This window comes from Portunus trituberculatus, chromosome 49, assembly GCF_017591435.1.
Source record: "Portunus trituberculatus isolate SZX2019 chromosome 49, ASM1759143v1, whole genome shotgun sequence".
NCBI lineage: Eukaryota > Metazoa > Arthropoda > Malacostraca > Decapoda > Portunidae > Portunus > Portunus trituberculatus.
This window is the reverse complement of record NC_059303.1, coordinates 19,882,570-19,899,219: the sequence shown is the minus strand read 5'-3', so window position 1 is coordinate 19,899,219 and position 16,650 is coordinate 19,882,570. Positions and strand designations below refer to the sequence as shown.

At 47.0% G+C, this 16,650-nt stretch overlaps 1 protein-coding gene across 2 annotated transcripts in view; it reads right to left on the bottom strand.

Annotated features, from left to right (window-relative positions):
• The window catches only part of LOC123499232 (phosphatidylinositol 3-kinase regulatory subunit alpha-like), a 101,410-nt gene that overhangs the window by 11,816 nt on the left and 72,944 nt on the right, over positions 1–16,650 (bottom strand). The window contains exon 3 of one of the 2 annotated variants that reach the window (XM_045246995.1): positions 13,410–13,513. In XM_045246995.1, coding sequence (XP_045102930.1) covers positions 13,410–13,513 — 104 coding nt within the window. Of the gene's footprint in view, positions 1–13,409; positions 14,606–16,650 lie in introns of those variants that run through there. The other variant, XM_045246994.1, reaches the window with a different exon arrangement.

Genomic DNA, 16,650 nt, shown 5'->3' with positions numbered 1-16,650 from the left:
GTTCAAAAGTCTACCAGTACTCGACAAAGGAACAGAGCAGCGGGTACTTCTCGAAGCGATCACGGTGATCACCTACCTCAAGGATGGTAGTAGAGGGACTGCGGCACACGTGTGGGAACACCATCTTGTTAAGGAAGACTGTAAATACAGTTACTTCACGAGTAAGTCTCTCTCCCCACCATGGGTCTTGGAGGCAGGAGCTGGTAACACTCCGGTTATCCGCAAGAGACTAAGCGGGTTTGGCCGAGAGCTCGCGGCCGGTACATGCAACCCTGGTCCCCCCACCCCATCACCCTACCCCCAACCCCCGTCACAGCTGCGATGGTGAAACTCTGCCAAGCCAGAGTTGGAGGTTGCGTCAGTCACAGCTCCAGTCACCAACTATCTATTAAAAATCTAGAGCGTGGCGTGCGATGACATCGTGTGTGTGTGTGTGTGTGTGTGTGTGTGTGTGTGTGTGTGTGTGTGTGTGTGTGTGTGTGTGTGTGTGTGTGTGTGTGTGTGTGTGTGTGCGCGCGCGCTAAAATGGTCCAAATGCCCGAGGGCACAAGAGTACACAAAGACTACTTTTCTCAGATTTTTTTTTCTTATTTTCTCATTTTATCAGCGGTGGGCAGGAGCTCCACCCATGTAGGTGCGTTTGTGAGGACGAGTCACTTCAAGCTCACCTGTCTGGGCAGTAACTGGTCCATAATCACCACATCTTACCGCAAGGCTGCCATTTGTTGTGTAAAAAGTGCTCAAGATTCATGACTTCATCTCTTTTAAGCAAACTTCAGAGGAAAGTCCACATGATCTCTGTATATTGCCAAAGAAGGTAATGATGGTTTTACTGAACACTGAGAACAAATTAATAAAGTGACTATTCTATATGCATTCCAGACTGAACTACAACAGTCCGTGACAAGAGTGGTACTGTACATGTTGCACATTCTTTGTCTTCCCTCTAAATGGCCATGTGTGTGTTTTGACTTGCACGCATCAGAGAGAGAGAGAGAGAGAGAGAGAGAGAGAGAGAGAGAGAGAGAGAGAGAGAGAGAGAGAGAGAGAGAGAGAGAGAGAGAGAGAGAAATTATCAATTATAAGGACATTTAGTACGTACAACTGAGCAGCCACAGGATAACATTGCATCAGCTAACCAGTTCCTTGGGATGGACTGGTAGAGGTGTGATTTCCGTACTTGTTTAGCGAAAAAGTTAGTCTTAGCTCTTGACTTTTACGAGTAGTTTCCTGGTAATGTTGCCATGGTGGCAACAATGAAATGTTGCCAACTACCAGTCTCGTCACGGCACTAGGTGAAGGAAGAAGAGGAGGAGGAAAGTCCCTGCGGCTCCACTTTGTTCCACTTGCCTCCAATCTCTCAGCAGCATCGACCATGTGTCACCATTCCTGCTCCTGATGCCACTGACGCCTGAAGGCCTGATATCTCATGCTTACATCCTCTCTCCAGCTCTCTTATCCATCACTTATTAGCACGGACTCTCTCTCTCTCTCTCTCTCTCTCTCATGGCATCTTCCAAATTCTTGAATTCTAGTCAAGTTAATGTCTTTTTATTGCAACTGATGTGATTATGTTTGAGAGAGAGAGAGAGAGAGAGAGAGAGAGAGAGAGAGAGAGAGAGAGAGAGAGAGAGAGAGAGAGAGAGAGATGGGGCGGGAGCGATCTTCAGGCACGTAAATTCAAGCCCAATCATTCCCCAAGAAGTGCACGGCGCCCAGAAAACGCGTATGTGGCCAGTGATGGTGCGCCCCTCGTGGCCTTGAAGAGCTTTTGTGGCGTGTGCACACAACACACACACACACACACTGATGACAAATTGATCACGCCGTATCTTATTTGCATTTTAGACGTAAATCGCTGAGCTGATTAAATGACGCTATGGTCTATAGGATTTTTTTCCATCGTCTTCTAAGGAATGATGTGTACAAAATAATTTTGTTACCGTGCAAGGCTATTGAGGAAACTATCACTATCTACTAAAACATTAAACACGAAAGTCGCTGACGGGTGTTTCCTTTCATTTTCAGGTTATAAAAAAGAGCGATATCTTTACGTCGGGGTAGCAAATCCACCTCAATTCCAAAATGTATGTGTTGGTAGTCACGTTCTTCCTCTCGGCCGCTCAAGCTCTGACGTGCTCCAGTATAATAAATGCCCTGTCACAGAATGGTACTCCTCGGCCCTACTACCTACACCCTCCCCTTCTTCCCCCCCTTCTCTGGTCCCCAGTCTCACATGCACAGTAACGAGACGAACATTCCTCGTCAGGTAAAACATTTCGATACATCACGCTTATCCATTCTTCAACAAGTTATGGACTAGTTAGACTGAACCTTATACAGTGTGTGTGTGTGTGTGTGTGTGTTTGTTTCACTGTTTGTTTGATCTGCTGCAGTCTCTGACGAAACAGACAGACGTTACCCTACGGAACGAGCTCAGAGCTCATTATTTCCGATCTTCGGATAGGCCTGAGACCAGGAACACACCACACACCGGGACAACAAGATCACAACTCCTCGATTTACATCCCGTACCTACTCACTGCTAGGTGAACAGGGGCTACACGTGAAAGGAGACACACCCAAATATCTCCACCCGGCCGGGGAATCGAACCCCGGTTCTCTGGCTTGTGAAGCCAGCGCTCTAACCACTGAGCTACCGGGCGTGTTTTTTCACTGTTTGATCTGCTGCAGTCTCTGACGAGACAGCCAGACGTTACCCTACGGAACGAGCTCAGAGCTAATTATTTCCGATCTTCGGATAGGCCTGAGACCAGGCACACACCACACACCGGGACAACAAGGTCACAACTCCTCGATTTACATCCCGTACCTACTCACTGCTAGGCTACACTTGAAAGGAGACACACCCAAATATCTCCACCCGGCCGGGGAATCGAACCCCGGTCCTCTGGCTTGTGAAGCCAGCGCTCTAACCACTGAGCGCGCGCGCGCGCGTGTGTGTGTGTGTGTGTGTGTGTGTGTGTGTGTGTGCGATGCGTCACATCACCATCAACTGTCTATTCAAATAATCTTCATCCGCCCCAGGACTTAGGTTTGACTGGCATCTTGCCTCGACTGAACTGCACCCACCATCTTGCACCATGAAACGCTACGTGCCAGGACCGTAGAATAGGGCACGGAAGGCAGAGGTGGCACGTTGTGACGTTTGTCGCCCCTGTGCCCTATAAGCTCATCCTGACAGCCACACCCTATTTTATGATCCTTGGACGCTAAGGATGGACGAGCGGCTGGGATTTTGAACTTTGGAAAAGAAATCAGGACTTACAGCAGAATGTGAACTGCAGGCACCGGCCAAGCTATGAAAGATATTCGCAAGTGAAGTAGGGAGATGCATAGTAACGCATCGAACGCAGGTATGTGTAGGATGTGTACAGGTTGAAACAGGAACGCCACCACCTCTCAGATCAAGCCAATACATACGAACATTTCCGTGATTGTGTGCGTCTCTCCCAGTCTTGTTTCCTGTATCCGATTTGCTAAAGAAAAGTCTACAAACACTCAGGACATCCTGACTCTGTCTCATAAATAGAAGAGTGTTTGCATCAGCAGCAGCCGTGCATGGCGTGTAAAAGGTTTTGTCGTGGGGCGGGAGGAGCAAGGCACCCTCTCCATGAAAGGGCGACTCGCAACTAAAGGGGCTTGTGCATAACCGCGCTAGGGACTGCGCTCGGGGTCATGAACCGGGAGTGACCTTTGCCTCTCTCACGAATAATTAATGTCGATTTCTCAGACTGCGGAAAAGGTAAAAACTATAACGATACTTATAGTGAAGTGTGAGCCAAGAGCACACTCATCCGTTCCTTCCGGATTCAGATGCTACGTTTAGCTGGCCTCCCTCAGCCGTTGGTGGTCCTGCTGATCTTTACATCCCTGTTAACGGAAGAAGGTTCATCTCGCACAGCCTATCATTACCAGGTAAGTGACTCAATAATGATTGAGTGATATGTATATAAGACTATAAGAATGAGTTTGTGCCCCCGGGAATGGAATCCGTTAGAAGAGGAAGCAGACAACACTGATGAGGAAGAGATACGAGTAGGCTGCCTCGCGACATTTCCCGAACTATCTTCTCTCAGTTCTCTGCTTGTCAGTGGCTCCACACGATGCCAACCGAGCATCACCTGCCGCCTCTCGCTGACACTAGAAGGTCGGCAAATGCTGACGAAGCTTTAAATATTGTGCAGTATGTGTATGTGTGTGTGTGTAATCTACCTCTTCACTTTTCCTCCTGCTGTTTAGACTTCCGCTTCAATAATACTGTTAACACGACAGGCGTCAACCACTTTTGCATAATAATGACGTCTTCGCTGCTGAGTTCTGCTAACATCCGATACTGAATTCAAGGGAACTCGAACTCATACAAACACACACACACACTCACACAGACAGAAACGTGCTTTTCGCCGCGATGATTGGCCTCCGAGTGCCCTTCACTTTTACGGATGTTGTGGATATTCGTTCCAGCCGAAGTGACGGAGGTAATTCCATGAAACAGTGCTGTCTTCCTGTAATGCCCGCCCTTGGCTGCACACACGAGGCGCCTCGCCCACGAGGAAAACAACAAACCTACGAGTCTTGTGACCTCACTACTGCCTAATTTATTAAGTCAGTTCATTTTAATATATACATGTTTATATCAAGCAGGCTTTTCCCGAGGCCATGTCAAGGGGAAGAGGCAGGCGGAGGGGTGGTGGGTCAGCACGCGGCAACAAAGAGCGCCGTGGAGCGCGTGCGCGGTTCCTCCCCCTCCCGCCCCCCTTTGCTGCCTTACCTCACGCTGCTGGCTGGTGCTGTTGCTACCCGCGCCGCCCGTCACACAGGCTCACTAGCGCACTTCTCTCCGGCCCACCCTCAGATTTCACCTCTTATGCTCCACACTTTTTATCAAAATGTTAACAACTATAATAATGAAGGCAGTGAATATCAAATGAACTAAGCATTTATGGCAATTATTATGATATAGAGTTATGACACGATGATAGTATATGAAAAGGTGATTTAGTCGACCCCTTGTGTCGTTGAAATGTGTCACTTCACTTTCTAGCCCCCCACCGCGGCGCTGGGTGCGAGGAGGCCGCGATGAATCAGGAATTTCATTCCTCCGATACAGCCACCTAAAACAGCAAGCCACACGACACATGCACTGGCTTGGCGTGGCAGTGCTGTAACTCTCATCCCGGTACATTTTCCTGAGCCTCTCTCTAAAGTGAGAGCCTCTCAAACAAAGGGCGGCCAGATCTATAGCTGGTGCGGAGCGGAAGTTTGGAGAAAGGGAATTGGGAAGGAGGGCCATGGGCCACGGTGAGGGGGTCACGCAGTCGCCTGATTCGTAGGTTATCAAAATGTGTCAGCTGACGAGAACAGCGTCGTTACTTTCCTGGACCGATCCTATTAACCTTCTTAAATGCTAAAAATACACACCAGAGCCGAGGGTCCTCCTGCAAAGGGCAGAGCAACAAGGCCCTACCATGGTCCCGCCACGCCCCACCATGCCCACCACTCCTCTCACATTTCTCCATCACATAACGACAATGCGACGGAGAGACGACTTCTAGACCACATCAAGGCTCACCACTGGTGCCTGCTTGCCTCTCTAAATTTTAGAAGAACTCTCCGGTCACGAGCGCAAAGTGGGGCACAACGTTGCAGCAAAAGCATCAGAAAGCCGCTTAATACCAATAGGATAGACTCGACAAGGCGAACAACACCTTTGTAGCAAGACGGTGGCATGTGGGTCAAGAAGTCACCCGACATCGCCGCCCACAAACACGACTCTGCCGACGACGAAAGTAAACCTAGTCCGCTAAAATTCGTGGCTATCTTACAGCATCACGTGCGTTACGCACCGCTGATCGCTGGTGCAGCAGACGCCTCACGTGCCGACTATTACAAGGTACAAGACCGGTGGAGTGTGCGATACCTGAGGAACTGCTGCCCGACGCCTCTCGTCCTGGCCCTGGGTGTTGAGACTTGTCTTGATAGAATACCTGTCTTTGATTCATGTACTTTGTATCTAATGGAAACGAAATTACTATATATATATACTACTACTAAGAATTATCCATGAAAATAAAAATTTTAAATGAGCAATAATCTAATTAAAGAAAAGTTTCTTGTAAAGGTCCACAGACTTGTGGTATGTCAACAAAACGGTTAACTTTACTTATAAATTATCACTTTCAGCCAAGAGACAGCGGCAAGCCAAGAAAAATCTAAGATGTCGGTTCATATATTCTTTTAAAGAAAATTCCATCCCAGACTAATGAATACATAATCTTATTGATCTCTGTGATATGTGATCTGAAAGTCAACTTCCTGTAGTCCGGTGGTCATGCGGAGCCGCAGCTTCCATACGGCTGAGGGCTAACCCATTGCAAGCATCCCTCACCACGCCAGACTTCCCTCGCCATGGAAGCTTCGATTAAACGCCATTCTGAGAGTTGGCCCTAAAGCAGCTGAGATCTGGCACGACATGCACCTGGTGGCAGCGACTGTGGCCGGCAGGCAGAGCTGCCACCCGGCAACAAGAGATTAAAGTACGAACACCTACGATCCCTACTACCACCCCACACCTAGGGGCGCTCCCCCACTGCGTCCCGTCTGGACTGACGGCACGGGAGGGGGTTCTCTGCTCCTACGCGCAGCTGTAGTAGTAGTAGTAGTAGTAGTAGTAGTAGTAGTAGTAGTAGTAGTAGTAGTAGTAGTAGCAGCAGCAGCAGCAGCAGCAGCAGCAGCAGCAGCAGCAGCAGCAGCAGCAGTAGTAGTAGTATAGCAATACTATTAGGCTACAGTATGACTGTAAGTACAGTAGATGTAGTAGAAGGAATGGTGGTTGTATTAATACATACAAAGGGCACACAACTGACAAAACAAGCTATGTTCTTTTATAAGACGACAAAATCACGCTTAGACAATTTATGACCCAATAGTTCATCTTATATAATGGTAAGTGAACAACACTCGGAGTGGAGCGCAACAAGGTAAAGGACACTAACAGAAACACTAATGCAGAGAACCCGTAATAAATCCTCACACTGTTACGGGAGAACAAGGAAAAGCCGAGCTGGGATAGACCGACAGGGCACGGTGTACTCATAACAGGGGCGAAGTGGATTTGGCAGGAAGGAATCGGTGGGCATGGGTGGAGGCAGGACGGGCAGGGATGCGGAGGCCGTGATCAATAGTGTGGTGCATCGCGGCGGGCCCCGAATGTCCCCAGTGATCCCTGTTCCGCTGCCCTTCCTGCTCCTCTACCACGGCCAAAAGCCCTCACCGCACTCCTCACTGCCTCAAGACTAACTATGGATAAATTTCAACACAAATGACTCACGATGTACCTTCCAGCCACACAAAAAGCTGTAGGCATGCTGCTTTGCCATGCACCTTATCTAGCCTCTAGCTGCTTCCTTGTCCATCCACACACACACCGGTCGTACTTCAAATTCAAGACCGAACAAATACTTAATTTCCCTCTACAATCTTAATGTCCTCGCTGGTGTCAAGGCCGCTGTACGGTTATCCCACAAAGGTATAATTTATTATTACCACTGGTGTAACACTCACGACCGAGGCCACCACAGCGGGAAGAGACAGTGGTGGCCTGGCTTGACAGATGACCGTGGTGAAAGAAGCTCGCCCATTCCTAGTAATCGTTAAGCAACCGGGTATGAACATGAACGCTTTGCTCTCTTACCACGATTATTTTCAAAGAACAGTGAAATTATTAATCGGGTTCTCAAGAATGTTTCTCCTGTTACTAATGTAGGAATCTTGTTAATCTGTCATTATAACCATAAAATCCATCTCAAAAACTCATGTCACTTCAATCTGAAACTTTTTAAAGTAGTAGTGAGGACTGAAGTGTTTTAGAATATGTTCGTACTGATGTGTGCATCTTGAAAATACTCTCTCTCTCTCTCTCTCTCTCTCTCTCACAACACAGACACACACACACACACACACACACACACACACAACTGGCTTGCCTCTTGGCCATTCCACACTACTCTTAGCTCATCTCCATCTCAATAATTTTGGCCCCAACATTACCTCAGTGTGCCAGCGTGCAGGGGGCAGGAGGCCGCACTAAAACCAGGAATAAGGAGCTGTTTTCCTAAATTCACGAGGCCTTACTCCCACTCAAGCAACACTAGCACGCTTAATTCCATCCCATTGTGGCGGGATTTAAGGAGGCAAATTTCAAAACAACGCATATAAAATAGAGCAGCTTGAATAATTTTGCGGTGAGTATTCATGAGGACAATTCATAATGGCACGAGAGTATTTGAGGCAACACGCGAGGGAGGACAGGTGGGGTGAAGGACCTAGCAAGAAAAGGGAGCAGCGGGGCGAGGTAGGCATCCAGTAGCGAGCAAGACATGGCGGTGGTGATGCACAGAGGCACTAGCTGACGTGAAGCACATATGGAAGAGATGGAAGAGTAAAATGCAGAGGATCTTCGGGTGTTGGTAGCGAGGGTAGTGTTAAAAAGGAATTTTTTGTATCATTGCTATACAATACAAACATGAAGGAGAAATGTATAATATGATGATGAAACTGGAAACGAATAAGTAGAGGTCATAATACAACAGAGAGAGAGAGAGAGAGAGAGAGAGAGAGAGAGAGAGAGAGAGAGAGAGAGAGAGAGAGAGAGAGAGAGAGAGAGAGAGAGAGAGAGAAAATCAGCTTCTTACCTATTATGCCACCACCACCACTCTCTTGTCAAGCCACGATAACAAGAGCTTCTAAACGCGCGCTTCCTCTCACTTTCCAATATTTCCTCGGCCAACATGACGAGTGCACATTACTTTAAGCATAGACAATTAACGTCAGATTTAAGGCGCGCAACTAACTTCACAGCTCCTTGTAAAGGTTGGGCCTAGCGAGACTGAGTTGGCGGAGGAGGCTGGCGGCGGGATGTTATTGTTTGGTGCAGTTGCGTCTTATCTTTCCATTTGTTTCCTTCACCATCATCACTCCCTCTACTACCACATTCACCATCACCATGTCCTACTATCACTACTACCATACGTTCCTTCTCACGTTCACCATCATGCCCCATCACCACCAACGCTCTTTTTTTTCTCTTCCCAACAGCAACGCACCAGCACGGAGGTCAGGCTGAAGGGTGATAGGGCTGGCAGGCTAGGAGACCACTCAACCCCTCTCACCACCACCACCACCACCACCACCGCTCATGCCAGGTGCCAATGAGCGTGTCCGCCTTGCCTCACCTGAGCGGAATATCTTATAGACTTCTACCTACCTTTCCCTTCGCTTCCTCACCCACAACCCCGTCTTATCTCTTTGTTATATGTTACCTTGTATTTTTTTTTCACAAGGTAACAAGTCCTCATGTGGTAATATGGGTGTTATGTCTTATCATTCATGTCAATCATAAGCAAATACGTTTACTTCACATTTCCCTCATCTCACTCCCTCATATATTATTATTTAGATTACTTTACTGTTTCCTCATTTAGTTCACCACTTTTATACTCTCACGTTATACAAATATCTTTATATATTCCATATTTCACTGACTTTTCATCATTTGGTTGAATAGCATTTTATGCACAATTATTTAATTCGGTAATACCACCAGTACCACCATCACTAATGACTTTATAAAGAAGTGGACAGATGACTTTTCACCTCACCTCTGACGCTGTGGCCATAATTAAAACCACCAGGAGCGTGGGAACCTGCCCTCATCCCTCGTGGCATCTTCCCAGATGACCTGCCAGACTAATACATTATACGTACAAGTAATTGAATGAAGAGTGTGATGCAACCGTGCTCTTAGGGATAACTTAAGTAGCAGAGTTCTTAAATGTAATGAATTGGTGCAAGTATAGACAAAATATTTTTTTAAAGAAATCACTGACGGAAAAAAAATAATTGTCAGGGTTTCAGTTACACAAGAATTTCATGTGAAGGGGAAGACGTGACCCGCCGCACCGTTGCCATGGTTACCTGATCCCCTTTGGAGGCAGACGAGGCCACGAGTACATACCGCCGGCAGGCTGTTTCACATTCGTTGCGCCCCATACCACTGAAATTCCGTTCTGACCCAAGATTGAGGGATACCTGGGATGGCACAAGGAATACTGATGGTCTGGGTCTGCTCGTTCCCCATCCCTTCCATTAGTAGCAACACCTATTACCTATGTAGCCTCAGTGGTGATCTAAATGTAGCCTATATCTAAACAATGATCACTCACTCACTCACTCACTCTCTCTCTCTCTCTCTCCATCCAAACATATATTTAAAGTCTTGCTGAGTCCATTTAACTGAGACGAAGACTGAACAGCAAGTATCAAGCTGCAACACAAGTCCAACTTCCTCTCTGGTGTATTAGTCACGCTAGCCATGCATGACTGCTGGACCAGCACTGCCCATCTCCATGAATGAAATTGTTGTCAACTGAGCCAGAACTCGCACACGCACTCTCTTTCCCCACGGCTCCAAAGTTCCTAAAATAAAGTACTCGGGGTCGTTTTCCTCAGCTCAATACGTATAATCCCTCAGCAACACACTGTCATTGCACACAATCAATCACTGCTTGGACGCACGTACCCCCACACAAACATTAGAGAATATTGTGGAAGTGCAGTCACAACACGTTCCCACTGTCGCCTCTGTACCTCAACGATTTGCCACAAGGAAAGTGTACCTGGTCACGGCCACCCAGAGCTATGCAACGGTAGGCATGGCCAGAAACTGGCTCCCCCCCCACCCACCCCTCTCTCTCTCTCTCTCTCTCTCTCTCTCTCTCTCACACACACACACACACCCGAAGTACTAAGGGAGTCTCTTAATGCCTAATGCCCACAACGCCATGTATCTAAATGCATATTACCACAAGTCGCCAAGGCCTTTCTGTTGAGTACGTTGTCAAGTTTGATAAACGAAACATGGCCTTGTTAGCTTAACAGTTAAGCAAATATTTTAATTAGATGATGATAACACATTTTTCTTTAAGCGTCCTTCAAGGGCCTCAACTCATCGCCATAAAGCCTAGCAGCCTGCCTGCACCCAGCAGCGACGCCGGGAACAGCTGGCTCAACTCACCTCCCTACTGCCCCTATGACCTTTTTTGATATTCCCGCCAGGCACGCTACGTGCGTACGCCGTCCCCGTGTCGAACTAGTGAGGAACTCTTAATGGTCTACCAGTTGTCAGGCGTGTTCTTCAATCGCAATGAGAATGGTGGGGGTTAAAAGACGTTTCTTATAAATCATAAGATGGATATCTTTTGATTTTTTACTTTTCATTATAAAACCAAATAAAATTTTTACTTGTATCTATATACATCTATATCTATCTATCTCTATCTAATTAACTCTCTCTCTCTCTCTCTCTCTCTCTCTCTCTCTCTCTCTATATATATATATATATATATATATATATATATATATATATATATATATATATATATATATATATATATATTCAAGAAGTTGGGTACACACAATCAGGTGGAAAAGGGAAGATCAGTCATAGCACCAAGTGGTAAGGAATTAAAGCAGTGTTCTTTCATCGTTCTGCGAAGGTTCATTGACGAACGAACCGGCAACTCACTCCCCAATCAGTGGGTCTTGCTAATCAAGCACATGCTCTTCACACTCAAGTACGAAGAAAAAAGATAAATACCACTCATTATCACTATCATTGATAATAATAATAATAATAATAATAATAATAATAATAATAATAATAACAATCGTCATCATCAGTTGAATAAGTAATTTCCAGCACGCTACCGCCAAACATGAACAGGAATGAGACGAGGGAGAGCGTTAAAAACGTCCCGATAAATTACGCTAAATAATTATCCCAAATAGAAAGACTGGGAGACAGCTCATACATAAGTACATCACCTGTAAACCCCGGCCGTGAGGCAGCCTGAACCTGAACCTTGCACTCACTCTCCCAACAGTTTACACATCACGGAAGTCACCCCATCTCATAAGTAGCAACCAAAAACACGAATTTACGTTAGTGTTTCTGAGAAGCTGCAACTAAGGTGGAGTGCTGTGGTGGCACCAGCAACCCACACAGCAGCAGCAGCAGCAGCAGCCGCAGAGCGTGGGCTGGGTTGGGCCCGCGTAGCAACAACGGCTATTCCGAGCGCTCTTTGTTCCGGGGCTGAACGGTGAAGCCATCCCAGTAAGCAGCCGCCACCGATGCTCGAAATGCTCTCATACACCTCCCATTGTTCGTGTATGCTTACGCGAGTACTGTCAACGTCTGCTTTAGTACATGGAATTAGGATTACACGAGCTGGTAACAGCACCAAGTTCTAACCTACATTGGAGACCCGCTAGGGAAATAGCCGGCTAGTTAATAAGGGAGTGGATTCTGTGCACGTTAGAGAGGCCTAAACCAATCTTCTAAATTCGTATCTCTTCTAATATCATGACCTGGACACCGTCGTATAAGAAGGTGCTACTCTGTGAATAAACAAAACATTGTTTCATACTTTAATACCACACTTTTCTTCTGCATCCAGGGGGAATTATCGCGCCACTGGCAAGCCAACCCTGGCACACACATCAGGCTCCGAGTTAAAATGTCATATGAGCCAACCTCCCGCACACCCACCGGTAGCTCCACTGCCTTGGTTCAGACTATTTTCGTTTCTTAATGGAAGAATTTAATTGTAAGATATTCTCATTAAGGGTGTGAGAATGACGAACAGTAATGCGAGACGTGCATCACCCATCGGCCACCGCACCGAGCACATATCAAAGGCTGATTGATTGTGGCTCACTCTGAAGGTTGTCTCCAAGTGCGGTTTTGCACGCAGGGGCCATCTGGCGCCTCGCACTCAAGACCTCAGCTGACAAATCTTTCATTGCACATGCAGAATGCACTAAAAACACACACCCGTAGTACTTGGCTTTAGTTCATTAACTTTATTGGCAACGCTGGATTTTATATATATATATATATATATATATATATATATATATATATATATATATATATATATATATATATATATATAAACACACACACGTTAAAGTAAGGTTGAGATCAGCCTACCAAGGAGTGATGAAGGCACGACCCTGTATAATGAATCACTGGGCGGTGCTCTACTATCCCCTTCGCAAGGATTCCAAGTGCATTCACAAAACACACACACACACACTTGACTAAGTGATATAATATATCTTAACTACTGGTGTCCATTACTTGGTGACTTTACTTCTTTCCCATACTGACTTCATACACAACCTTCTCTTCTTGCATTAATGCTATTGCTGTACTCATTCAACATAAAAGTTTTGCTTACTTGACGTTAGTAGTTATGGGCAACACAACAATAACGCAAGAAGAGATCATGTGACTAGAGAACAATGTTATAAGTTGTACTTACGACATCGGTGGTGACGGTTGGAGGCGGTAGCGTGTGCTGTGGACGAGAGCAGGGATGGCTGCCAGAGAAGGAGGTACACACGTTGTGGAAGCACGCCCGGCACTCTACAAGAGGTAAAAGGGAGGACACCGTGTGAGAGGCATTATGCTGGCTTGGACTAGTGCCGTTACTGTGGCTGAGGGGTCCTCCAGCAGTGCTATACGAAAGGAGAGGTCCACTTCCCCCACTCAATGATCCTCCACACGACTGAGGCCGACACAGACAAGTCAACACATTGCTGCGACACTCGGACGAAGTAGTAACATTAAAGCGAACCTGGTCCGATGACGGCCCGGAGGAAGTCCGGAGACACATGGGCGTTGGGGTTGGGCCGTATTTCAACATGTAATTTTCCTTGTCAATATTTAACACATGCTTATCCATATATCCCTTGTCTCCATTGCTTCCTTTATTTAGGTTGTTCTCCGTGTCACAGGGACCCATGGCGGTGGTAGTGGTGGGAGAGACAGAGACCGTAGCAGTTGGCGAGCCTCCCGGCGTGGTGGCGGCCCCGGTGTGGGCGTGTGGCACGGGCGGGCAGGCTATTGGCCGGGCAGCCTTCATCACCTCGTACAAAAAGCCAGTGTCGAGCATCTTGCCGTTACCACCACTAGACATATTTATTCACGAACACCGGGCATACTCACACATACTTTTCTTTACCAATATTGCCAAATCACACTGCTAGATAGAATCATGTTCATTATCTGTGTATCATTTCACTATAACCGATGCAGCTTGGAGCCGATCGATTGACCAAATAGTGGATGTAAATTTTCAGTTTCCTTATCATATAAGGATTTTCAATTATCGTGAAATACCGTTGTTCACATTCAAGATTTAGCTGGCGTCTGTCATGTTGAAAGACGCCAGCATCTATACCTGGCGTCCCCGCGCTAGCGTGGCAGCGAGCAGACTGAGAGACAGCAGCACTGAGAAGGGCTCAAGCCGCTCAGCGCCCCTGGGAGCGTTGCCTGTTGCCATGCCTCAAAGTATTTTCACAGGCAACGGTCTCCTTATTTAGACAGGTACTGAAAATGCCCTCTGGTTTTTAGCCTACAGGAAGACATTACACGGTCATTTCCATGAAAATGCGAGAAATGAAAAAGGAGCAATTCATGTAAAATTTGTTCACAAAGCATCTTCTTCTGGCAACATTGACGAAACATTTGGCAACTTATCTTGCCTGGCTGAATGACAGTCGCTAGTCGCTAAGAGCTTGGTCTAAAACTAAACTGCCGTGGTTCTCTGCAATTTCACTTTCTGTGCCGTATTTGATATCACAGTGTATCATGTGACGACCTCTTAACTGGAAAACAATCAATACGTGACTTGGTCTTCAGAAGTAAAGTAATGATGAGGACTGTCTCGGGGTCCTTGACGTGCCCATACTATCTTATCTCCAGTCGTCCACATCTTGTAAGTGAGTAATCGCGACCACAAAAACTGGATATCTAGTGGACACCTTGCTACTTTTAAAGGGTTACATGCAGCTTGGCCACATTGGATTTCGTACACGACGACCACAGCTTAAAGATGATAGCGCTGCGAGCCTCCAGGCCGGTGAGGAGGCCAGCTGTTCGAGAGAGAGAGAGAGAGAGAGAGAGAGAGAGAGAGAGAGAGAGAGAGAGAGAGAGAGAGAGAGAGAGAGAGAGAGAGAGACGAGGGTTAACTTCAGTATAAGCAGAGAAAAACTTGCGTACTTTAACCGACTGTCACCTCGCTTCAAGATAGCTTGTGACAAGTTTGTCTCGATGACCATAATTTGATGCACTGCTACACGATTCTTTCCCGATAGAGGCAACAAAGCTTCTGCCCAGACCACAAACAGGAATGCCGGAGCTGAACGCCAAGATACGGAGTTGCGCTGACGTGTATAGGTTTGACTGTTCTGTCTTTTTGTTAGGCAGGAGTGGATGCCTCGCAAGGGAGGAAGTAATGCCGCTCGGTCACAGAACAGGGCTCAGACTGCCTGGCGCCGAGGATCATACACCGCAAGCCCTCGTTTCACCGCTGCGTCTACAAATTAAAAAGTCTCATCTCTTGGCCGCTCCACGCTCTTCAGTATCCTCTTAAACGACCATTGGCGAGCAGCTTGAGTGTGCCTCATTCACTCCGCTATCTATCTGCTGGCAAGTGGCGACTGTAGCCTCAGGATGTCTGCGCGATTTCCTTCTCTGCTATTACTGCTACCATTCATGTTGCCGTTACTACTACTACTACTACTACTACTACTACTATGTACTACTATTAACACACACACACACCGCGTAGTGTAGTAGTTAGCACGCTCGACTCACAATCGAGAGGGCCGAGTTCGAGTCTCGGTAAGCGGCAAGGCAAATGGGCAAGCCTCTTAATGTGTAGCCCCTGTTCGCCTAGCAGTAAATAGGTACGGGAAGTAACTCGAGGGGTTGTGGCCTCGCTTTCCCGGTGTGTGTTGTGAGTTGTTGTGGTCTCAGTCCTACCCGAAGATCGGTCTATGAGCTCTGAGCTCGCTCCGTAATGGGGAAGACTGGCTGGGTGACCAGCAGGCGACCGAGGTGAGGTGAATTACACACACACACACACACACACACACACACACACACACACACACACACACACACACATACACACTGACGTAACATTACATCAGCCCACGGGATATACTGAAGCCGATACGAAAAGTAGAAAAAAAAAGTGTCGCTCCCTGAGCGTGCGACACAGTCAATCCCTCTGGACACATACTCTAGGCTGGTGTAAGAACAGAGGCTCGTGGAGAAAGGAAGATGTCGCGACGCGTGGAGGCGGGCACGTTTAAGGCTAATAATACTCAGGGTCGCAATTCTAGGCGGTTCTATCTTACTTTTAACCCTAGACATTAGCCTTCCTCAAGGCCAGGAAAGGAAAATAAAGAATGAAAATTTCTGCCCATGAAAAGAAGGATTTGACGGGTGGAGGAGGGTAGTGAGGAGAAGTGAAGGACAGGGCAGAGTTAGGAAGGAAGGCAAGTAAGGTGGCTGAGGAGGAGGAAATCCCAAGTGACGTGAATAAGCCATCACTAAAAGAAACATGGAGGATACGTAAGCAGAGAGATGGAGCAGAATCACTAAGGAACACAAGAGAAGGACAAACACGAACTAACCTGTTGACCCTTGCGAAACTAATGTTCAATATTGAGAAACGATAAATGCAGACGCGCACACGCACGCACACACAC